The 25,160-nt window shown below is 35.0% G+C and overlaps 2 protein-coding genes across 2 annotated transcripts; both read right to left on the bottom strand.

Annotated features, from left to right (window-relative positions):
• Nucleotides 1-921: 921 nt before the first annotated feature.
• On the bottom strand, nucleotides 922-4,480 carry LOC147292448 (Transducin/WD40 repeat-like superfamily protein). Its single transcript, XM_086232857.1, has 5 exons — nucleotides 4,181-4,480; nucleotides 3,950-4,048; nucleotides 2,154-3,241; nucleotides 1,820-2,081; nucleotides 922-1,230 (listed from the first exon to the last, which is right to left on the bottom strand). The coding sequence occupies exons 1-5, from the start codon at nucleotides 4,197-4,199 to the stop codon at nucleotides 1,160-1,162; spliced, it is 1,539 nt and encodes a 512-aa protein (XP_086088983.1). The 5' UTR covers nucleotides 4,200-4,480; the 3' UTR covers nucleotides 922-1,159.
• A 7,855-nt stretch (nucleotides 4,481-12,335) lies between these two features.
• LOC147292447 (F-box/LRR-repeat protein At3g48880-like) lies at nucleotides 12,336-15,449 on the bottom strand. The gene is made up of 3 exons (XM_086234259.1): nucleotides 15,389-15,449; nucleotides 13,263-13,663; nucleotides 12,336-12,829 (listed from the first exon to the last, which is right to left on the bottom strand). Exons 2-3 carry the CDS (start codon nucleotides 13,661-13,663, stop codon nucleotides 12,382-12,384), a joined length of 849 nt encoding a protein of 282 aa, XP_086090385.1. The 5' UTR covers nucleotides 15,389-15,449; the 3' UTR covers nucleotides 12,336-12,381.
• Between the last annotated feature and the right edge of the window lie 9,711 nt (nucleotides 15,450-25,160).

Raw genomic sequence — 25,160 nt, 5'->3', positions numbered from 1 at the left:
TCACAGGCTCAACACACCTGGGAGGGGAAGGAAAAAGGGTAAAACCCAGATCAACAGTGTAAGACCCACATCTGCAAGGCAGTCAGCAGCCATGTTACATTCTCTTTACACCTGCTGAAGACTGCAGCTCCAATCACAGCCCAAGAACTCCTGGCAGCCCAAATAACGCTAGCAAGAGGATGAAACTCATCCATAGGTTTGGTTATACGTCCCATGCCGAATCATCAATCACATTTCCGTAACCAATATCCCAGGCAGTTTTCAATCCATAATAAATGCCATTCCCAAGCTGCATCAAATGTTCCGCTGAGGATCCTCGGCACAACATTCACACGCCCCACAATCAGCACAACTAGCCAATTGTCTTTTACCCCTCTGCACATTTGACAAGAGTTTATCCTGTACCATCAGCCAAAGGAAGTGCTTCATCTATGGTGGAGCTCTAACTTTCCACAAGAAGGCCCAATTTACATCAGGACTTCCAAATGGGTCTGTGAGGCCTACACCCGTCCATGTTTCTTTTTTTTCTTTTTTTTGTTGATTAAGATCCATTGTCTTTTTGTCTTTGAAATCTTCATTTCATATTTTAGATAATGTCTCAGCTTATTTAGTTTGTTTTGATGCTGATTTAGTTGTTTCACGGACGCCTCATCCATGTTGTTTGTAGTTCCATCTTTTTCTAATAAATTTTTGATTTAATGTCTTATTCAGAAGTTCTAATTTTTCAAATTATTTGCTCAATGGTGTGGCAAGCACCATCGCCTAAAATATCTACTGTAAACAAAACCTCATGGCATCCACTGGTAAAAATTATAGTACTTGATGTGTCAAGATTACCAAAAAAGAAAGATTGTCCAATACCGATTTACAAATTAGTCATTTGGTAATTCCCTATCGAAATAATTAAATAAAAAAACATGCTGAATAAATTCATAATAGCTCGATTATAATAAACTCTCGTGAGAAACAAAATGCAAACGAATATTCACCTAAATTTTTAAGAAAGATATACAGCTAGAAGTACAAAATAAATTTAAAAACAATTATAATCTACTGGTAACATCAAACCCATGAATACCATTACCGCTACCCTGGTTGACTACATATCTATTTTCAGTTATGATGATCTACCAGAATATTTCAAGGGTTTCCTAACCTTTTAAGCCTGCATCTCCAACCCCTTCTCGGATGGCTTCCGTTTTCTTTTCAAGCGTGTTGCTCCGGCATCCTCTGAAACATATATATCTAATGTTGGATAGGAGCCAATTTTTTCCAATTAAAACATAGAAGAAAAACAGCCATTAAAAATCTAATTTCAAACTCAACGTCTTTCCTAATTATAACTATAGCTTTTTATCTTGGGTGCCAGGAAATATTAGTAATCAAGGAAATCAAATTCAACATAAGAGTTTTGAACTCAGATTTTTGGTATGCGAGAAACGCAGGACTACCACCAAACTTCACAGATTAAGCTGACTAGTGGGGTTATATTCTTGTGATATTATTCAAAGGAGAAGGGCTAATGTTTGCCATTACCCCATTGATGTGTTATGTGCAAAACGGAGACCTACAATATTGACTATTCACCAAATATAATCGAAAGTTGAAGGCCTAAAGTTTTTATTCCCCCATTGGTGTGTTAATATAATGTTACTTGATAAATGGATTGCTTGGATTGTGTTTTACATTTTCATTAATAAATTTTCTCTGTTTTCTAAAAATATAATAATAAAAGGAGAGGGAGAGGGAGAGGGAGAGGGAGAGAGAGAGAGAGAGAGAGAGAGAGAGAGAGAGAGAGAGAGAGAGTAGTGTGCCATACCTTCAAGTGGACTCGATGCATGATTCAATGTGCGTCCATTTGGTCTGCCCTCTTCTGAAAGAGGGGAACCAGAATTATTACTATCCACCAACTTCGATGAACTTTCTATGCACTTATCTTGATGCTCAGGAACATCAGGCGAAGGAATCGCCGGTAAAAAGCATAGCTCTTCCTGTGACATATCTGAATCACTGAAAGCTGAATCCTTCTCCACTGTCACAATATCAACATCATCGTCTTCATTAACATCAGATTCTTTCACCTGCATATAAACATTTTATCTTAGATAACAGAATATTAACATAAAATCTGCCCAGATTTAATCTCATCTCACCTTTTCAGTTTCAGGGATCAGATCAAATTCATCTTCTCTTTCTATGTATTCCTCATTTTCCTCAAGCTCTTTGAAATCAGGAGCAAATGCACTCCAGTTCTCAGTGTAATCTTTAGCCCAGATATAAACCAAACCAGTCAAGGAAACAGAGACCACTATGGGGTGAACAGGATGCCACACTAAATCAATCAAAGCTTCTTTTGGCCCTTCAAGAATTTTCACAAGATGCCCGGCCCTATCCCATATGTAAATCTTGTGTTCTCCTTTGCTCGCAGAACCACCAATTACCCACTCACCATCACCACTGAAACAAGGTGCTTTCCAATGCATCTTTGTGATGGTATCTTGAAACTCACGGAAAAGTGTTAAGCATTTTGATCCAACAGCTTTCAACTTCTCAACACCATCTATCCCATCAAGGGTCTCATTCAGATCATCCAGGGCTTTAAGTCCAGCTTTCAAGGGCAGAAGGTTCTCGTAGATCCTGATTGTTCGATCATTTGAATTTGTAAGCAGATACTGTCCATTCCTGCTGAATACTATGTTCTTAATCACAGAACCTCCAGAAATGGGAACCATGGCACGTACTTGGATACTTTTATAATCTATTAGAAGTATTTCCCCTTTGGAGTTCCCTGCATACACCAGATCCCCACACTTATTAAAGCAAGCAGCAGTAGGAGAGAAAGGGGGAGTTCCATCAGAGATTTTGTTGCGTGATGGAGGGACAAGTCCTGGGTTAGAGTCAGGAATGGAAACTGGAAGCATAGTCGTGCTTCCTGTGTTCAAGTCAACAATCATGGGAGCAGACGAGAGGGGGCAAGCCAGGCAGAGAGATGGAGTAGAGGAGCCAGGATGTAGCCGAGCTTGTAGAGGGGTTTGTTGAAGTATTGTACGTGTTATCTTCTCACCACTGACAACGTCCCATAGTGTCAACGACTTGTCAGCAGCAGACACAAGAATGCGATGACCATACTTTGACCAACATACACTAGTTATCGCAGCAACACAGTCTTTATCACGAAGCTCCTTAGCAATGCCCCTGGTCTCGAAATCCCATATAATGCAATTTCCATCAGAGCACCCAGCTGGCCAAAAATATCAAGATCTCAAGTGTCAACTCTAAGCAGCAGATCACTTGGAATACTCCGGTAAATATTCAAAAAAATCAAATGCCAAGATAACTATTTCTAATTTGGACATTCAGCTCAATTCATCAATATAACTATTTCTGAATCATCTAGCCTCTAAAACAAAAAACAAAACTAGAAGCAACATATATTAATTACAAAATGACTAGTTTGGGCAAGGAAAGGCCTATTGACATGTAGGTTTAACCATACTTGTTACCACATAGTCATGCAAATCTTGAACCAATGCCTCAAGTTTATGAAGTGCTTAGTCAACATTAATTTTCCAAAAAGACGAGCACAAAAAGAAATCCATGCCATCTGCTTGAACCATGAATTGGGCTAGCTAGAAATTCCAGTTTGTTACAAATTGTGGATTGAACTCCTTATATTAATTTCAATGTAAACCAGAATGAGAGAAAGGACAAATAAGAAGAAGAGTGAGTGAATGAGTGAGTGAGTAAGTGGCATATACAATGGCATTGGTGTTTCTACACCCAATGTGCAACCAAATCCACAACTTTCTGTTTTTATAATGAATAAGCAATTTATTCAACCAAATTCAGAATTCTGGTAATACCCACATAGCCACAGTACCAAAAGCACTAAAACTCTAACAAGAAAAAGCAAAAATCTAATGGAATATATAGAATGGTAGAAAATTACCAGCAAGAAGAGTACCACGGCGATTGAAGGCGATGCATTTCATAACCCCATGTTCCAAATACTCCTCTATCACTTCTGGGAAATCCCCTTGCAATGGGTCTTTACCAAATAACAATTACAATTAATTACAAACTTAGTTTTATTTTATTTACAAAAACAAAAAAAAAAACAAAAAAACAAAAACAAAAACAAATTCTTTGAAAAAAAGTAGAGAGAGAGAGAGAGAGTGACCGATTATTGGAGCGTTCATCGTGCTTATGAGGTTGGCAGAAATTGCAAGGCAGAAGGGCGTAGCCAAAACCCTTCTCCAGCGCCCTCCAACAGCGCTCCCTCTCAGTAACCAAAACCCACTTACATTCGATGAGAGCCTGAGAGCCTGAGACGATGAAAACGGCGCTCCGCGACGGCGAGACTGAGTGAGAGACTGAGACGGTGACGACTGAGTGAGAGAGAGGCGCGAAGGCGACGGCGACAGCCACGGGCCGACGGTGAGTCGGTGACTGAGAGAGTGAGATTGTGGAGAGAGAGGCAGAGAGGTTAGGGAGGGACCTAGGGTGAATGTGGGCTTTTTGTGGCGAGTCTGTAAACTGTAACTTACAAATTACATTTTTTTTTTTTTTTTGGAAAGGTACAAATTATATATGAGGAAATTACAGATTTAGTCCAGTTATTTTATACCTAGTTCAATTTTGGTCCACAATCTTTTTTAAGTTCTGTTTTGGTCCACTAATTGTTTCACTTGTTCAATAAAGGTCCAGATTTGTTTTTTCAAATTTGGCCTATCTTTTACTCCATCAAATCTCACTCAAATTCTGCAAACATATGCTTATTTTAAAGCTATGCATTTCCTCTTTACAACCATATAAAGATCATTCAAATTGAAGTTTTAAAACTCAAGATAATTAACCCCAAAGCAAGGTACCCGAAACTGCCAATTTTTCAAACTTCACCCAATCTCAATTCTCTTAGATTGTAATACTTAAAATTTGTTTTTATGACTAAGAAATGATGAAATATAACTTATACTTCAATTATAATTGAAGAAAACACAACCCAAAAGATTTAAAGTCACAAATCTGGACCTTTATTGAACAAAGGAAACAATTAGTGGACCAAAACAGAACTTAAAAAAGATCGTGGACCAAAATTGAACTAGGTATAAAATAAGTGGACCAAATCTGTAATTTCCTCAATTATATATTTAACAAAAACTTTTTATCACAAATAGTCTCTCAACTTTTACCAAAACATTAATTTGATTTTTAAAGTGCATTTTCACTCAATGTTATCCATCATCTTTGCCACCAAACATCAATTTGGTTCTTAGACACTCTTTGAAAATTCGTCAAATATAGCTCAGGATATGAAAAAATTCTCCGAAAATTCTTATGGACTCGTCTTAACTATTACTATTTTTATATGGAGTCAAATTATCAAATTAACATTTAGTATTTTCTAGGAAAATTGGGGAATTAGTTTGAGAATACTTAATTTTCTGAAAAATCAATTTGATAATTTGACCGCAAATAAAAATAGTAGTAATTAAGACAAGTCCGTATGAATTTTCGGGGAATTTTTTCGTATCCCGAGCTATTTTTGATGAATTTTAAAACTATGTCTAGAGACCAAGTTAATGTTCGATGGCAAAAATGAGGGATGAAATTGATTAAAAATGCACTTTAGGGACTAATTTGATGTTTGCATGAGTGAAAGTAGAAGGACTATTGGTGATAAAAAGTCATTTAACAAATTACTATTAAATCAATAAAAACAAATTACTTAAATGAAGGAGTTAAATTTTGATTTTCAAGGAAATTTGGATAGAAATTTTGAGGCAATTTTGATTTTGGAAAAAAATTAGACCAAAACAACAGAAATTTTGAATGAAACTTTAACATATGTTTATTTAATATATTATTTACTACATTGATAAAAAATATTGAAGAAACCAAATTATATAGTAGTATACATGTAATATAAGATAAATATAATGCGTGCTAAAAGCAAATACTGTTAAATAAAAATGGTTCACTAATTAATAATTAGTAATTACATAAATTTTATTGAACAAATATCTCAATTTTATTTATACTGCAATATTGCATCATGATTTACATAAGTAATTAGTACCACATAGAGCGTCTATGAGGTTCAACATGTTTATCGTCTTCAGTATTCTCATGTGGAGAGTATGTGTACTGCGAACCATAATCACCCCATGATACTTCTCTAGAATAATTTTTCCTAATAACAAAAAGACATACACAATAATTGTATAATTGTTGAATCTTTCATGGACTAATTGTATAATTTGTATTACATAATTTACATTAATATTAAAAGGGTATAATTTGCATAATTTGTATAATTTGTCCATATTCTATAATTTGCATAATTTGCAAAGACATACTGTCACATACATAATTAATAACAAATGATGTTTAATTGTTCATGGTTACCTACTAAATTTCCTTTAACTTGTATAATTTGTCTATAACAAGAATTTCAAATTAATTCATAAATAACTCCATACTCTGTGTATAATTTGTCTATAACAAGATATAAGTTGATTTACATATTGATCTCATGTTTCCCGAAACATCATATAACTCCATAAGTCCATAGTCCATACTTTATGAATTATTCATATTTCATAAATTAATTTCATTATTTCTATACAAGAATTTCAAATTCACAAATTTCAATTTCAATTTCACAATTTCTCCAAATTGGAAAACCAAACATTAAGGGAATGAAAGCCCAAGGTAAAAAAAGGAAAACTCACTTAAAATTTTTGTGATCGGAGGCCGGAGGTGGCCAAAATCGGTGAGACAAGCTGACGGCAGAGTTGGTGTTCCCAAGCATATCTGCGCGCAGGGGAAAGATGGCCGGTGTCTGGGGGTCAAGCCGGTGGTCTTGGGCTACCGAGATTTGGCCAAAGATGGTGCTCCGGTCACGCCCCAGGGAAGGGGGCAGAGAGAAATCAAGTTACCAAAATAGGAAAACCCCTTTTAAAAGTCGAAATTTTCGCCAAAATTTTGAAAATTTTCCAGAATTTTCTCAAAACATTGCCCGAGATCAATGTAAGTTGATCTTGAAATTTCGGTCGAAATTTTCGAAATCTTGACAAAAAATGGATGGTTTCGGGTTAAAATTTTCATACCCCAAAAAAACGAAATTTTACTCCTTGACTCAAATCAAGAAAATAATTTATAATTAGTGGGCTTTTATTTTCCACTTGTATGTTAGCATGCGCTCCATGTGTATTAATTGGCCTTTTTATTATGTATTTTGTTCTCCTTATTTTATAACTTTCCACCACTCAAGGAGATCAGCATATTCCCCTTGCAGCTTCCAGGACAAGTTCAGCATGGGTTTTTGCTTTGAGGCCTTTCACCATTTTGTGGATTACCTCCCTCAGCTCCCCTTCCTTTTGTCTTCTCCTGTGTTTGTGCTCAGATAAGCCCAAACTGTTTCCCCCATGGCTTCTTTGAACATTTCTCTTGTCCGAACTTGCCTCAGTGGATGATCCTCCTTCCATTTTTCTCGCCTGTTGTTTTCATCTAGCTATCTTTCATGCTCTCCGACTTTCTTCAATGTGTCTTCTGCTATCTTTTGAGTTTCTCGAAGTTCATTGATTAGTTGCCTTATGTATGGGGGTGCATCGCCTACTCCTTGAGAGCCTGAGTTTTGTTGTTGCGCAGTAGCAGCAGTAGTGGTAGCAGTAGTAGCAGCAGGTGACCTTGAGTTGAGTCTGATTTCGTCAGTCATGGTATTTGAAGAACAGCTTTTTGTTCTAGAGTTTCCACAAACGGCGCCAACTGTTGGACCCAAAATCTTCGAAGAAGATAACTTGGCCTACAAGTTGTTAATGTTGACTTTGGAATTGAACTCTGGATCACGGATCTCGCTCGCTATGTGACTTTTATTTGAGTTTGTTTTTGAACAGCGGGTGAAATACCTACAAAAGATATTCAGACACTCAAATCAATTTATGTCTGATGTGAATGAATGCTCAAATGGTTCGATTGCGTACCTTCTCCAATGACTATGATTACGTATATATAGTCGAGGATTTCTTGTGGATGAAGTTCACGATGTAATGCGCAAGTTTCTCAATCCACACATCTTCCATCCCGACGTTTGCGTGATATTATTTGCACTTCACGTCCACGTTCTCAATTGAATTTAGTCACGAGGATAAACTTAACCACGTCCTGGGTTTTTTACCAAGGTAGCTTTACAAATGCAAACTCAGTTAAATTACTCTTATGGGTTCAGCCCAAATGTCGTTTGTTACTCTGGGCTTCATACTTTAAATTTGAATTTTGGGCTAAGAGAATAATCTCCCCTACAATATTCAAGCATAATTCAATACCCTATTTCCAAGTAGAATCATCTAGAGTTGTTTTACACAGTGTATTACATCGATTTGTGAGATTGGCCTTCACTGCATAAAATATTGTTGTTTGATGCGTAATCTTAATTAGCAGTTGAGCTTGAGAGATGCATATGTGATAGGGGTGTTCTATCTTGTCACATTACTGCAAGGATGCAAAGAGCTTGTGGTTTTTCTAGTCATAGGTTGTGTAGGTTTTGATGAGGCCGAGTCATGACTCATGATATATGAAATATATATGGAGGCTTGCTTCTCATATTAATTAGTAAATTCAACTGTGAGGGTTGTAGAGTTTTTAATATTGACGATTATGAAATAATGAGGTGGGTTGCTTCTCAAATTAGAAAATTCAGCAATTGGGGTTCTAGAGTTATTAATTACTTTTATAATGAGAGTTGAAGTGAGTAGTTCATGACCAAGATGGTCAACATTTACCATTTAATGAAGTGTATCTTCACAATTATATATATAAGATTAATTGGTCATTTACCATTTCAGATTAAATGGTCAACATTTGAAGTGTTTATTTTGTTGACCATTTAATCTTTGTAGGTAAATGATATCTGATTTACTTAATTTTTTGTAAGAATGATATTTTAATGGAGACTTGAAAAATAGACGGTTCGGATCGATGAAATTCTATATGGAGTGAGCTCCATTGAAAACTTGTGTCAAAAATAAAATGTCACGGATCTGCCCCTACTAGGAGAAGGATCCATGACTTCCTATTTTTGACACAAGTTTTCGATGGGGCTCACTCCATATAGGATTTCAACGATTCGAACCGTCTATTTTTTAGGTCTCCATTAAATGATCATCCTTGCAAAAAATTAGGTAAATCGGAAACTATGTATCATTTAAGATTAAATAGTTAACATTTCAAGTGTTTATTTTGTTGACTATTTAATCTTTGTAGGTAAATGATTTCTAATTTACCTAATTTTTTGCAAGGATTCATTTAATGAAGACCTAAAAAATAGACGGTTTAGATCATTGAAATTTTATATGGAGTGGGCTCCATTGAAAACTTGTGTCAAAAATAAAATGTCACGGATGCGCCCCATATTATGAGAAAGATCTATAACATCCTATTTTTTACACAAGTTTTTAATGGAGATCACTCTATATAGGATTTTAACGATCTAAACTGTATGTTTTTTTAGGTCTCCATTAAAGGATCATCCTTGCAAAAATTTAAGTAAATCGGAAACCATTTACCATATGAGATTAAATAGTCAACATTTCAAGTGTTTATTTTGTTGACCATTTAATCTTAATTTGTAGGTAAATAATTTCCGATTTACCTAATTTTTTGCAAGGATGATCCTTTAATGGATACTTAAAAACATAACAATCGATAATCATAATCGATGATATATGAAAAATCAATCCTTCATGAGCTGTAGATGACAATGAATCATCACACCATGAGTTGAGATCTTTTATGCAAATTCTTTTCTTTCATAAACAGGTGAAACACTAAGGAAGTCATATGCTTTTTTCTTAAGTGTGTTGTCTTCAATACAGAGGGCTATTCTTCTATTGATTCGGTGGGTGATTCAGCGAATGAAAGAGTGGGCTCCATTGAAAACTTGTGTCAAAAATAAAATGCCACGTATCTGCCCCCTACTAATTAAAAAAGGATTCAAGGCATCCTATTTTTTACACAAGTTTTTAATGAGGCTTACTCCATATAGGATTTTAACGATCTGAACCGTCTATTTTTTAGATCTCCATTAAAGGATTATTCTTGCAAAAAATTAAGTAAATCGGAAACCATTTACCATATTAGATTAAATTAATGGTCAACATTTCAAGTGTTTATTTTGTTGACCATTTAATATTTATAGGTAAATGATTTCCGATTTACCTAATTTTTTGCAAGGGTGGTCCTTTAATGGAAACCTAAAAAATAAACGGTTTGGATTATTGAAATTCTATATAGAGTGGACTCCATTGAAAATTTGTGTCAAAAATAAAATGTCACGGATCCTCCCTCTATATACTATACAAATGATTGTGTACAATGTACTGCTTAAATATTATATTATGTTGTATTGGCATTTTGATTTATATAAATGAACTTGGGCATAAGGACAATCGATTGTGCCCAAGTGGGTTTTTAGGATTGTAAGAGTAAGTAGAGAATCCAATTCAATTAAGAATTATGCATGGTTTTTATGGTAGGCGTAAAAACAAATGCAAACTAAACCTAGGGGACTCGTTCTCGGATTAACTTTATAGGTTAGAATAGATCAATTTCTCCACCACCAAGTGTAAGTGCTCTTGCTGAAGTCGAAGACATAGATCATCTTTTCTTTACATGGGCTACCCCTGGCCTTCACATGAGCAATGTGGTCTCATGTTGGAGTGACTTGTCCAACTCCTTTCTAATATTTCTAAGGAAGCTTAAATTATGATTGTTTTATCTGTTATAGGCAAATTGAGATTTGGAAACGCAGGATCCAACCTTTCTTCATGTTCTTCTAGGTGTTGAGAGTAATGTGGAGCAATGTTCCATATCGGAAAACTAAGACTTAGCATATGTGCTTATAAGTCTTGAGCCTCTCTATCCATTGCCAATTAATTTTGGGTTGAATACTCTAGTTCTATCACTAGGAGCATTATAATATACTTTCAGGGAGTATCAGTTGGCTAATGGAGGCCATATCATTAAGGTTAGCATCCATTGTTGAATATTTCATTGCAATTATTTTAGTTAAATTAAACTTTGATGGCTCAATCGGTCATTAACAACTCCGTTGTGCAACAGTAGTTATGGTTTAATACAGACTTGACGCTGTACAATTTTTTATGCTCAATGCCTTACGTACCTTTAGAGAGGGACTACGACCGGCTATATATTCATCATAGATTCAACAAGCTCAGCAATATTGATTTTAGTGCATTTAATGGGTTGGGTGCCCTAGTGAATCTAACAACTAAACAATGACATTAAATTGTTCTTTAACTGCTTGCTCGAGCTTCCAAATAAGATATGCATATAACAAATTTTATACGTGCATACATGGCCTTGCACGCAGAACGCACTGTTGTGCATATACTTTCAATTTGATTTTCACTAAGTTCTCCTCCAGCTTTTTTGTTTTTAACTTGTTTCAACTTCTATCTTTGTTTATTTTGTCTAACATATTCATTTCAATTATTTGACTAAAAAATTAATATTATTCATTTATATTACAGTAATCATCCAAATATGGATTTTCTTCTTGTATGAGGTTAATTGACATATTTTATTGTTGGACTAACAATTTTGACTAGGAGCCAAAAATTTCACTGAGAAATTTAGGGCCCGTTTGGCACTGCTTCTTAGAAGCACTTTTATTTAGTAGCGCTTTTATCAGAAGCGCTTATGTTAAGAAGCACATATAAATTTTTATAAAACTTATAAGTTGTTTATGCAAAAGCACTTGAAAGTGCTTCTTGAGAAAGCACCTGTCAGGTGCTTCTCAAAAAACCCCTTAAAAGTGCTTTTATAACTCAAAAGCACTTCTAATTATTTTTGCCAAACGCTATCAAAAGCGCTTTTACTAATTTGAAAGCGCTTTTGATAATTTTAAAAGCAGTGCCAAACGGGCCCTTATATTACAGAACTCGAAGGCCCGTCGGACAAAAGATTTTCTTGGTCCCTACTTTTCACCTGTTCATTGTATCTTATTAACATAAATTAATAAATTTTCCAAATTGGTCTATAATTTATTAGTATTCATGTTTATGGATATTGGATATATACTTAATTATTATTATTTTTTTCGCACTCCTATTTTTATGCTTTCATTCTCCTTTTATTTATTCAATTACCAAAGCATAAAAAATAAATGAATGATTGAAAATCTACAAAGAGGAGTGCGAAAATGTCTCCATTATTTAATTATGAAACTTTAATATTAGCATAGATACTCATACACTAACAAAAGCGTTTAAATTAGCATTTTAAAAGGTCTATTTCTATACTAGCATAGTCTACTCAGATCTGTATCCGGTACAGTAAAAAGGTCTTTCCCAATCGTAATTAATCATCGAAATCACTATGAAAGCTTCTAGAACCCTCACAGCGGAAATTAGTAATATGAACAGCAAGCTTTGATATTTGATCATCACCCTCCTTAAAACCTCTGCAATCCCTGACATCCAAAACTACAAGGTCCTTGCAGCCCCGCAGCAATATGAAAAGACCTTCCCGTTCAATGTTTGCCCACCTCAACCTCAAGTACTTAATATTGGGCACCAAGTTGACAATTGTCAATGCCTCGTCTTTACCAATTGAGGAATTGTATACATGTAAAGCACAAAAATTCTTGCAGTGAATGCTGATCTGTGACAGGTACTTCTCCATTTCAATGCTGCTTCCCAATGCCAACAACTCCAAGTCTTTCCACTTTCCAATTAGTTCTGGAATTATGCTTGCTTTCAGATACGCTAAATATCTGGGCAAAGATAAAGCCTTGAGGTCAGTACACCTGCAAAAAAATTAATAATTTAGCATGACACATATTGGGGTGGCTAAAAAAATGTTACATCCACTAGACTCCTAAAACTTCCCCGCATTTAATTTCATCCTGCAAGTATGAATATATGTAGAGACATACAGATCGATACAGAGGTGTAGCCTCACTTACGTACAGAAAATAAGTCCAAATTACCTCATGCCATGTTAGACAGCTACTGGGACCCAAAAGCTTAAGCTATAAGAGAATGGGGCAATATATCAAGCTAATTAACAAGCATGTATACAAAGAACATGAATAATAAATACTTGCATTATATTAATTAGAAGAAAATCTTATTAGTCAAAATGCATAAAATGGAAAATAAAGCTCAACTAAATAGTATAAGGTCTCTCTCCATCCAGAGCCTATTGAAACACATGGAAATATTTTGGTGGGAACTTACACATCTGCAACATATTCCAATGCTTCTTCTGTACAGCATTCAGGTAGTCTGAGAAAACTGGTGTGCCCTCCGCTACGATTGACGACAAACTTTATAAATGCAGTGACAGAGAAACGACTCTCATCAATTTGATATTTATGTCCAAATCTAGTCATAAAGGTACCAAAAAGATCATCAGTATAACTCCAAAAGTGATGATTAGTTTGAAGGTCAAAACCATCGGGATCAGTTTCAAGTTCTGGAAAAATGAGACGCTCCCAGCATGAAGGATTGAGGGTTGCCGTGTACCATGACTTGCACACAAAGGGGACATCCAAGAGTAGTGACTCCATCCCTACTCTTCCAAAAATATTCCCCAAACAGTCCACGTTTAAGTCCTCCCATCTTCGTTGATCGTCCATCTACCAAAATTCACATGGCGGAATTACAGCTATAAGTTAATTAAGATGAAAATATATATATATATATATATAGGTACCTTGCATTGCATTGTGGGATTTCATAAATAATTTTATTTTTAGGATTCCTCATAGGGTTAACTCCATATACTATTTCAACGATCCGAACCGTCTATTATTTAGGTGTCTATTCAAAAATCATCTTTGCAAAAAATTAACCAAATCGAAAATCATTTTTCTATTTAACTTTGATCAAACGAATACATGAACCAAATAATTTTGACAAAACCATATATTTGTTTGATCAATGTTAGATAAGCAAATGATTTCCGATTTAGTTAATTTTTTACAAGGATTATATATAAATAGAGGCCTAAAAAATAGACGGTTCGGATTGTTGAAAAACTACATGGAGTGGGCCTATTTGCCCCATCCCACATTTAACACTAAATATAGGATCACACACTTGAAGCTCCCTATATATATATATATGTATATATTTGATATATCCCAATGAAAGGAAAGAAAAAAATGGTCAAACCATTTCTAATGAGTAATTTGGCATGACAAAACTAGGAGAAAATGGAAAAAGGATCACCTCAAGGCAAGATAAATAAAGAAAGGTAATGTAAATTGAGAGCAAAGGGAATTCCTATATAAATAGCAGCAGGAAAAAAAATCCATGATCAGTAAAAACAAAAAGAAACCAAAATAAAATAAAATAAATAAACACGAAGATGAAAGATTTGGTTGATTGGTTGGACATGAAACAGTGCTATTAATGTAATTCAATATTTTAACTCTTTCGTAGTTATTCTACATAGAACCAATGTAAAGGTTATGACCTTTGGCCCCCCAGAAGGAAGATTGATCGATCAAATGTTTATCATGATTGTCTATAAATTTCATTAGTTTTACATAATAAGAAAATTATATCTTTGAATGCTAACCTTCTCCTTTCTACGCACTCGGTCTACCTTCTCCTTCTATCTTCTCTATTTTTCTTTTGCCATGGATTCCACTTTCATTGATTACTAAAACTTTAATGTTTTGAAATCCAAATTAATTCATTTTACCACATCTGTCCTTAACAAATGAGTTCAAATCTTTTATCCCCAAACAATAATTTAAACACATATCGGTCTCACCTAAGAAACCATACTCTGTGAACTTCTATTAAAATTAATAAAATTCAAAAATACTCTCCGGCCTGTTATTTCTGTCCCGTCATCTTCCGTTCACCATAGGAAGAAAACAACCTCCCCATAACTCTCATTCACAAATTCAATAGGACTTACCAATGGCAGATCTTCCTACACTTGGCCTTAATCTGAAAGGTATCCATTATAGATAAGTTTAATTAGGATCAATATGAAAACTAACTACGACACACCGAATGGCATCATTAAAAACTCTAGAACCCTCACAGCTGAATTTACTTATATATGAAGCAAGCTTCAGTATTTCATTGTCACCTTCAAAACCTTACACAATCCTTTACTCCCAAAAGAACAAAGTGACAAGACTATCCTGATATTGGCAATTACATATGCCTCGTCTTTACCGATATTGGCAATAGAAATGCTTACAGTGAATGCATGTGAGAATATTAGTTTAAAGACAAACAACAGGGAAAGTCTAAAAGGCTAGTAGTCTAGTATAGACTAAAATATTGACCAAACTAAAAAGTATAGACTAAAAGAACAGGGAAAGTCTAGAATACCCTACCTTGGTACGCCTTCCTCTATTGCTGCCACTCTTTTGTACAAGCTAGTCAGCACGAAATTTTGTTCTCTCTCTCTCTCTCTCTCTCTCTCTCTCTCTCTCTCTCTCTCTCTCTCTCTCTCTCTCCAGTTAGAAGAAAACAAAAATAAGAAAAAGAAATTTAATGGAGGAAGAAGCAGAACCAAAACTGATCGATTTATCAGGAAATCGAATAGGGAAACTGGGAAAGGGCGGAGAAGAGGAGAGTGGGAGGACCTAAATCAGAATGGGGCATGGGAATTATGGATTGAGCTGGGGTGGGCTGTGGGATTTTTAGGCCCACAATGAGTCAACGGAAATTATTTTCTGGGTAATTCTTAATTTTTTTAATTGCATTAGAATGAATCGAACCTTAGACCTATCATAATCCTAATCTTAATCTTTATTTCACCCACCCTCACCACTTCGACTAACCCCACAATATTTTTTTATCTAACATATTTCCAATTTGACCCACCACCGGCTTGCGCGCCTCCTCCCGACTCTCCGACCCTCTTTCTCCTTTCCTCTCATCGGGGCGGAGCCAGAAAATTTTTTTTGAAAGGGCCAAGAATTCACATGTATTTATTGAAGGGCCATTATATATTTTTTTTTTTCCTAAATGTTACAGGAAAATACAAATATTTTTAAATTTTTCTAAAAATATGCATAGAGCTATATGTGGGTTGGGGATTGGAGTCACCTCAGGTCCACATGTAGCTCCACCATTACATCTCACCCTCTTACTCCCTCTCTTTCCAACCTGCAGCTAGGGGAGACTGGCGACCTTGCCAAACTCGATCTAGATTGGAGTGAATTTACTCATGATATTATAAGTTGTTACTTAATTAAGGGCATGTTTGGATTCTTGGATTTGGATTTCAAATCTATGCATTTGAAATTTATGTATTTAAAATCCTTAGATTTGAAAGTTTGTTGTTTGGATACAAATTTTGAATGTGAAGATTTAATTATTTTTTTTAGAGTTTGGGAATTTAAACATATAATTAAAAAATATATATGGAATATGATTTTTATTTTCAAATATTTAGCAATATAGGATAAATATATAAAAATAGACAATTAAAAAGAAATACAAGTTTGGCTTAGTTGGTTGGAGATTTACTTGTGTGCATAAGGTTCAGGGTTCAAACCCCAACAACCACACTTTGTCTTCATTTTTTAGAAAATAAATCATATGATGCTGACCACATTGCACTGAATTACCTATTTCAGCTTGATCGACACAAATATGGAAAAATGGCTCGAGTTTATTTTGATGGAGAAAAAACGGCTCGAGCTTATTTTTATAGAGGATAATAAGCTTGAGCATATTTTTACAGACAATAATAAGCTTGAGCGGTTTTTTACAGTGACATTCAAGTTTTGCGATTTTTACTAGGTTTTGGGACAATTATATAATTATCATTTATTGCTTAATTTCCTTATTTTGTGCGTTTAACTTTTCCAGGGTTTGGTTGGTATATAAATAATGTTTTGAAATTGTATTGGGATTTTTTTGTTTTTTATGAATGAAAATTGAGAGATTTTTCTCAACCCTTCTATTAACTTGGTATCCTACAGGATCAACAAGGGTATAGAGCCCCTATTCTTGGTAGTCTCAGTATAGAGGATTAACGAGTCTAGGGTTTTGTGTGTGTTCGTTTTGTTCGTTTTGATTCATCAACTACACTGCGTCACCTGCAATAATGTGACAAGACTATCCCGCTCAATGAGTGACCCCCACAAGCTTAAGTACTTTTATTAGACACCATGTTGACAATTGCCATTGCGGCATCTTTACCAATTATGATTTACATCAGACACATGTAAACCACAAAAATTCTTGCAGTGAATGTTGATCTATATATGCTAGCATTTTCATCAAATAATAGATATTGCTCCTTATTACAGCATTTTCAAGATTGTTGCCAATCGAAGGAGAGGACATGCAACTTTACTTAGGCTGCCTAAATGGTTTTCAAGAACAAAGTTGAAATAAGTTGCAGATGCGTAAGTTTTTAAATTTCAATGCCTTTAGTAATTAAGCTGTCTGCATATTCTGTACATCAAATTAATTTTTAATTTGATTTCTGCTGCTCTTTAAGCCTACCAAATCGAGCCTAATTTTCTTAAATGGATGTTTAGAAGGATGTTTGGAGGAGCTGTTCTTGATCCCAATTACATAATATATATGACACTATTTAAATATTTTATTATCTTTTTTTATTACATAATGACTAAGTCCCCGTTCGGGATTGTTGTGGAGGACCCAAAATCTGCTGTAGATGACAATTCTCAATCACCCACAACTTTTTTGGTGTTTGGTAAAAACATGAAAAAGTGCTTTGTCCCACAATTCTCAATTCCCCACAGCAAAAATAGAAAGCACGTTTGTAAGTACTTTTGAAAGCTGCAGTGAATTACAGCAACAATGAAAATTTTATTTTACTCATAATACCCTCATTGATTTTTGAAAATCACATCTTATCCCTATTTTATTCTATCAATATCATATAACTATTTAAACATCTATATTTTTTTGTTTATTTTAAATTAAAAAATATGTCAATTGTTAATTATTTTTATTTAATACTGTGAACATTAATTATGATATTTTATTTGTACGATTAAAATTATAATATACCCAAAAAAATAATAGATATATTTATTTAATAATGTTGTTCTTTGAAAAATTAATGCTAATACAAATTTGTAGCCAAAAATTTCAAAAACATGTAAAAAAAATTTTTATTTTTACCAAATAAATAAGTAAAAGGCACTTTCAGCATCTTGTCCATTTTAGTAATTATAAATAGCCACAGCAGTTTTACATTACAATTTACCAAACACTTTCATATTGCTTTTTGTATTCACAGCACTTTTGAAAACATAGTTTACCAAGCACTCAACTGTTTTACTTCACAGCTGACTTTACTTCACAACTGTTTTAATTCACATCAGTTTTTTTTCACAGCAATTATAAACTAAGCCTAAATCTTTCTTGTAATGAGTAGGGTTGGGAATGGTCGGGTCAGGTCAGGCCCATATCGACCAAACAACCGACCCACCCGACCAACCGAGATGAGCCATATTTCAAAACCAAAAACACACCCAATATTGTGGGTCGCACGGTTGCAATTCGGGTGCCCACCAAAGTTGGTTGAGGTTTGGGTCAGTTGTGGTTTTACGTACCCAACTCTTTTTTTTTTTTTTTTTCATGCACATTCCTAACCTCCATTGTTATACATACACAACACACAACATCCAAGATCAGATATATTGATACACAGTCTCACATACCCAAAAGCAAATGATTCCCGTAAACACTTATATATTTTGTTTGAAATCATGCAAATAAAGACATAAAGATGAAAATAAGGTAGAATATTCTCAAGAAACGTAACATGGCCAACTATGGGGTACTTAGCTTCGAACTTCTTCTCCCAATCGGTGAGGACATCGATCTCCTTCTCCTAGAGGCCTTTGAGGTTGGGCTTAGAGGCCTTCTCCTTCTCCTTCCCCGATCTTCCTCTCCGAGATGTCTTCATCGTTCTTGGTCATCTTCGCTAGAGCTTTGCTGGCGTCCTTGCCAGCAAAAGTGATGAGAGGTTGACAGAGGGAGGCCTCATAGAGATCATAAGGAGGCCAGGGCATTTTTGGACTGTGGTGTTTCCACTCTCACACACGCACACACCTCACAGCCCAACTTCAAAAGGCCCAAAATTCACCATTACCCAAAGTTCTTTGCTATAGGTCGAGTCGGTTGCCCGACTTTTACACATATTCACAACCAAGTCCGAACCAACATCCGTGGGTCTGTTGTTGGTTGCATATCGGCTCAGAAAATCGGGTTGGTAATGGGTCGATTGTCGGGTAAAAACCGACCCATTCCCACCCCTAGTAATGAGGAATGACTCCTTGTAGGTAAGGAGAGCTAATTCGGGGTGGGCATTTAAACCGTGCACCGGAAAAATCGGCCGGACCGCACCGGTAAAAACCCAAAAAATCGTGTTGACAAAAAAAGTCAACATCGGGACCAAACTGGACCGGACCCGTTCAATTCGGTTCCGATTCCGGTTTCACACTTCACAAAACCGGATTGGACCGGACCGGACCGGATAATTAATATATATTAGTTTTTTTATACATATTTAATATTTATACACATTTTTACATTCATTTTAGATAATAAAATTAATATTACCCTAGCTATATTTTAGACCCTAAAATATATTTTATATACCCTAAACCCTATAACCCAATTGAAAGTTGAAAACTTGAAACCCCAATTAAGTCACATAGTCAACTATAACCCTATACCCTAATACAATTATAACCATCTATCCTAAACTATATTAATTACTCTATACATATATAAGTAATAAGTATATAACGTATATAGCTATATAAGTATAAGCCCAATTGAAAGTTGAAAACTTAAAACCCCAATTAGACTCATAGTCAACTATAACCCTATACCCTAGTACAATTATAACCATATACCCTAAACTATATTAATTACTCTATACATATATAAGTAATAAGTAGTAAGTATATAACATATATAACTATATAAGTATATAACCCAAATTGAAAGTTGAAAACTTGAAACCCCAATTGAAAGTTGAAAACATGAAACCCCAATTAGACTCATAGTTAACTATACCCTAATACAATTATAACCATATACCCTAAACTATATTAATTACTCTATACATATACAAGTAATAAATATATAACATATATAACTATATAAGTATATAACCCCAATTGAAAGTTGAAACCTCAATTGAAACCCTAATGAAACCCTAACTAGACTCATAGTCAACTATAACTCTATACCCTAATACAATTATAACCGTATACCCTAAACTATATTAATTACTCTATACATATATAAGTATATAACCCCAATTGAAAGTTGAAAACTTGAAACCCCAATTAGACTCATTGTCAACTATACTCTAATACAATTATTACCATATACCATAAATTATATTAATTACGCTATACATATATAAGTAATAAGTATATAACCTCAATTGAAAGTTGAAAACTTGAAACCCCAATTAAACAAATTTCAATTACAATTACAATTTACAATTAGTCAATTACACATAAACTGTTAAATTAAACACACAATGACACAAACAAATTACAATTACACACAAACATAAACACAAACAGTCAAACACAGTCAAACACAGTCAAACTCAAACAGACAAACACCCAAGTACCCAACCCACCCAACCACTCTCTCAGACTTCTCAGTTCTCACTTTCTCAGCCAAGTCGCGACGCGATCTCATCTCTTCTTCTCAGTTCTCACCCAGTCACTCAATTAGCTTTCGATATGCTCATTCACCAACCCAGACTTCAGTTCTCACTCTCTCACTCTCTCAGACAGTCAGACTTCTCACTTTCTCACCGACCCAGCCAGCTCTCGATCTCTCAAACACCCAGCTAGCTCTCGATCTCTCACTTTCTCAGCGCCTCTCGATCTCTCACTCTCTCAGCGCCTCTCAATCTAGCTCTCGATCTCTCACTCTCTCAGCGCCTCTCGATCTCCCCTCTCGATCTCGATTTTGGAGGAAGACGAAGAGAGGTTCGATCCATGAGCTATGGGTCTGTGAGAACCGCCATTTTCATATAGTAACTCACTCTCTGAGCGCCTCTCGATCTCCCCTCTCGATCTTGATTTTGGAGGAAGAAGAAGAGAGGTTCGATCCATGAGCTATGGGTTTGTGAGAACCGCCATTTTCACATAGTCGCAGACGCTCATCTCTCGTCTCTCATATCTCACTCTATTACAGTATTACTGATTTTGGGTTAGGGGTTTGATTTGGGGTTAGGGATTTACTGATTTTGAGTTAGGGGTTAGGGATTTACTGATTTTACAGTAAAGTCAACTGATTGTTGTTGTCAAATCCAATTTGGGTTTTGTTTTTCATTAGAAATTTTTCTCTGGGATGTATGTATTCAATCAAATGGTGTTTCAGTGTCGTATTTTACAATGGTTTGTTTCTTCATTTCTTGGTTGATTTGGGGTTATGAATTGTGATTCTGATTGTGAGTTTGGTGGCTTGGTGCAGTGCAATTTTTGGTCCAATCCAAAACAGTGCACCGGACCAAACTGGAACTGTTACAGTTCAGTTTGGTCTAATTTTGGTGCAAAACGTACAGTTCTCAGCACTGGACCAGACTGGATAACCTCCACCAGTCCAGTGCATGATTTGGCCCTCAAACTGAACTATACTGGACCGTGCCCACCCCTAGAGCTAATCATTGTTTTACTATTTATTCATTTTCTTTGTTTGTAAATCAGTAATATATGGTAAATTGTTTCGGCAGGTGTCCGGAGTGATGGTAAACCTTTTTGGCAGGTGTACGGACCTCAATGTTCTAGAATTGCCCAGCTTTTTACTCTTTGATTAGTCAAGATTAATCCTTCAACTTACTGTCAAGTGGAAACATTTGGAGTGGTTGTTATTTGGGGGCAGCTATGATTTAGAGGAAATTCTGTCACAGATTAATTAGCATTCACTCAAAAATTTTAGTCGTTTAATGTCTATATTCATTGTGACAGGGCAATGGCAATTGTCAACTTCCTGCCTAATCTTAAGCAGTTGAGCTTGAGAAAGGCACGTATGATGAGGGAGCTCTTAAACATTACTGCAGAACTGCAAAGAGCTTGTGGTTTTTTGACATCACAAATTGTGTATGTTTTCATGAGGGTGATGATGAAATATTGAAGCTTGCTTCTCATATTATTAAATTCAGCTGTGAGGGTTCCACGGTTTCTATTGTTCATGATGTGGATGAAACTGAAATCTACTGTGGGTATAGTTCTGATGTATACATTTTTTATTAACATCATAAGCCCAAGTGTAGTAGTATTGATTATTGAAGTGTGTTTTTCGCACCTCTATATGAACAATATGAGTTTAGCTTAATATGGGTATGATTTTTGGGTTTATATCAAAATTAAGAATATAAATAAATGTGCTTATATTTTGGTATGTTGGCATTTTGATTTATATACTGTATTTTTAGGATTGTTGGCGTTGACAATGAAATGTAGCTAGACTGCAGCTACACACTCACTGCTAGGTCTTGTACATTTTTCTTTAAAAAAAATCAATCATAAATTGAAGGACTATAAACACTGAAGAAAATAACAATGAAAAACGATTGTTTGCACATTTTTCAATAATAAATAAACTTATGTTTTAGATAATGATACTGACTGAATAAATTTTTTTGAGAAAATTAAATTGCACACCCGTAATTATGTTCAAAGATCTTTGCCAAGCTTCTGACGAACCAAGGATCATCTTTTTATTCATTATCCATTTGCAGTTGTTTGAGGTTCCATTGCTAGTTGTAAAACTCCTATGGGCTGGCCCTAGTGGGCTCCTATGACTTATGGTTCATATTATTACTCCCTTATTCTCTGAAAAATTCTTATAATCAACTAATGAAATAATTTTATTTTTAAAAGATCACCCACCACATATGGCTAAAGCTCTTCGAGTTGCAGCTTCTATGGGGCTGATGTTTTTAGGATGAAACTCCCCTCTCTTCCAATACCTTTACTCACACTCATCCATCTATCAAATAACACCCACTGGATTCTCCTTTTGTTAAGTTGTTGAACGTTGATGGTTCTGTTAGTTAGACTGCTGGCCGGAGGATTTATCATTCGAGACTGTAATGGTGCCCCTTTCATTGCTAGTGCTTTAGTCAATCTTCAATGGTGCTCAGCGTGTGATCTATTTTGTGCCCCTATTTTTCTATATGTCCTTATTAAAAATTAGGCAATTAACTTAATTTTGTTGTTTCGAAATCGAAACAATTATAAGGATTCTCTCAACAGAAAAATAGACAGATATCACGAAAAACAAAGCTTAATTAACCAAAGAGTCAAAGAGTTGAAAGTATTATAGGAAAACAACCGGGAGTATTTATAAACGGATTAATTAATTGATCAAACAAAGAATGACGCATAGTAAAAATAAAAAACTTTAGTCCTAATACGTACATGGCCATGCACGTACTCCGTCCACGCACGTACTTCGTCCATGCACTTTTACTTTTCTTAATTTTCATTACTATTTGTTCCAGCTTTCAACATTAATTTATTTCAACTTCTAGTTTTATTTATTTTATTTTTCAAAATTTGATATATGAAGATGCAATTTCATACATACATTCTAGATCATTATTTATTATTGTTTCATAGTATTTAAAAATTTAACATATATAATGACCCAAGTATGGATTTTCTTCTTTTAGAATATTACATATTTTGTCTGACTATTGGATTTTTACACAAGGAAGGCAAATTTCATTGAGAAATTTAAATTCCATAACATTTTACAAGTTTTAGAAAAAAAAAAAAAGTTAAAGTACTCAGCAAGCAACAAGAAAAAAAAAACAAAGACTAATTTCGGTGTACTTTTCCATTAGGGCGAGCAATGGGTCATGTCATATTGGATTTGTGTCATGTCATTTCATATTTGTGTTAAATACTAGTCAACCATAACCCAAACTATTTAATTAATCGTGTCAATCCTACAATAAATTTGAGCAATAACCACCCTAGGATGGCAACTAGCTCCCCTTATGTTGCTATTACTTGAAACATTTGTCAAATTTTCATGATGCTTATTTAACTTTGCTAAGCAACACCATATTAGTGGGTGTACATTAAATATAATTTTACCCTTTTGCCCAAAATGTGGCTTAATTGATATATCAACTAGCTTTTGTTATAGGTACAACTACCAACTAAATTACAAAAGTTGGATAAATGATGGTTTGATTTATTAATTCCAAAATTAAGAAATGCCACTAATCCCCCCACTATGTTGCTGTGTTGCTTTGTCCATCAATGATCAACCTTTTATAGTGTCAAGGCCCAAGGCCCAACAAGCAATCCCAGCTGCCACTAGATTTGCAACTACACACAGAACATAAGGGTTGGGGCAAAGACTCTCACTGCAGATAGTGAGGAAATCGTGCTTACCTCCATATGCAACAATAAAGTAGAGGTGAATCTCCATCCCTTGCCTCATTTGTATGTAAAGTTGCCACAGTACGCTGCTCTTGCTAGGTTAGTATTTCAAATTTCGTTCTTGCTTCTTGTCTATAAATTTATCCTAGGGGGTGTTTGATTAAACCAGCGTGGGAATGGGTAATATTTGTGTCCATTTCATAGCCATGCTTCCGAGATGGGGTGGTCCGAGCCTAGCTCAATGCCATTTTTTGTTTTTTTTTTTTTTTGTCAACAAATTGAAAAAACTCTGCGAAAAATTATATGTATTTAGTCTAACAAGAACACAAAACTTCAAAGCTATTGTGAGTAGCTTACCAGTTGAATTTGACCGTATTACGAAATTTGGGGATGCTATGGATAGCAATTGTAGCCGATAATTAGTGTTCTATAAGCGCTGAATGCATCTTGAAATATGTCCTGATTTGTTGCATTGTTCATGATCAACCCTTTTGAGACTAGATGACTGCTAGGTACATTTTTTGTTTGCCATGCTTGTAAGCAACCATTTGCAACCAGCCAGTTGCGATGGAATTGAAAATTACAACTATGTATGCAGCTCATTTAGGGAAATTAACTATTCAATTAGTTGGAATTCATTGCTAACTTGTTTGCAGATTTGTGCTTGTGAATCTTGATGTGTTGTATATAGCTAACTCTTCATTTGTATGAAAAAAAATATTTATATACTCTCTATTGC

This window comes from Dryas octopetala, chromosome 2, assembly GCF_963921425.1.
Source record: "Dryas octopetala chromosome 2, drDryOcto1.1, whole genome shotgun sequence".
In the NCBI taxonomy this organism is placed as follows: Eukaryota; Viridiplantae; Streptophyta; class Magnoliopsida; order Rosales; family Rosaceae; genus Dryas; species Dryas octopetala.
The sequence above is the reverse complement of the archived record's forward strand: the minus strand, read 5'-3'. Positions and strand labels throughout refer to the sequence as shown.

Bases quoted from the DNA above. Each gene is read 5' to 3' on its own strand.
- LOC147292447 (XM_086234259.1), bottom strand. From the start codon at position 13,663: ATGGACGATCAACGAAGATGGGAGGACTTAAACGTGGACTGTTTGGGG. The intron at 12,830-13,262 runs GTAAGTTCCCAC...ATTTTTTTGCAG, and splicing joins TTGGAATATGTTGCAGATGT to GTGTACTGACCTCAAGGCTT.
- LOC147292448 (XM_086232857.1), bottom strand. The intron at 2,082-2,153 runs GTGAGATGAGAT...GTTTATATGCAG, and splicing joins TGATCCCTGAAACTGAAAAG to GTGAAAGAATCTGATGTTAA. The intron at 1,231-1,819 runs GTATGGCACACT...TATATGTTTCAG, and splicing joins TGCATCGAGTCCACTTGAAG to AGGATGCCGGAGCAACACGC.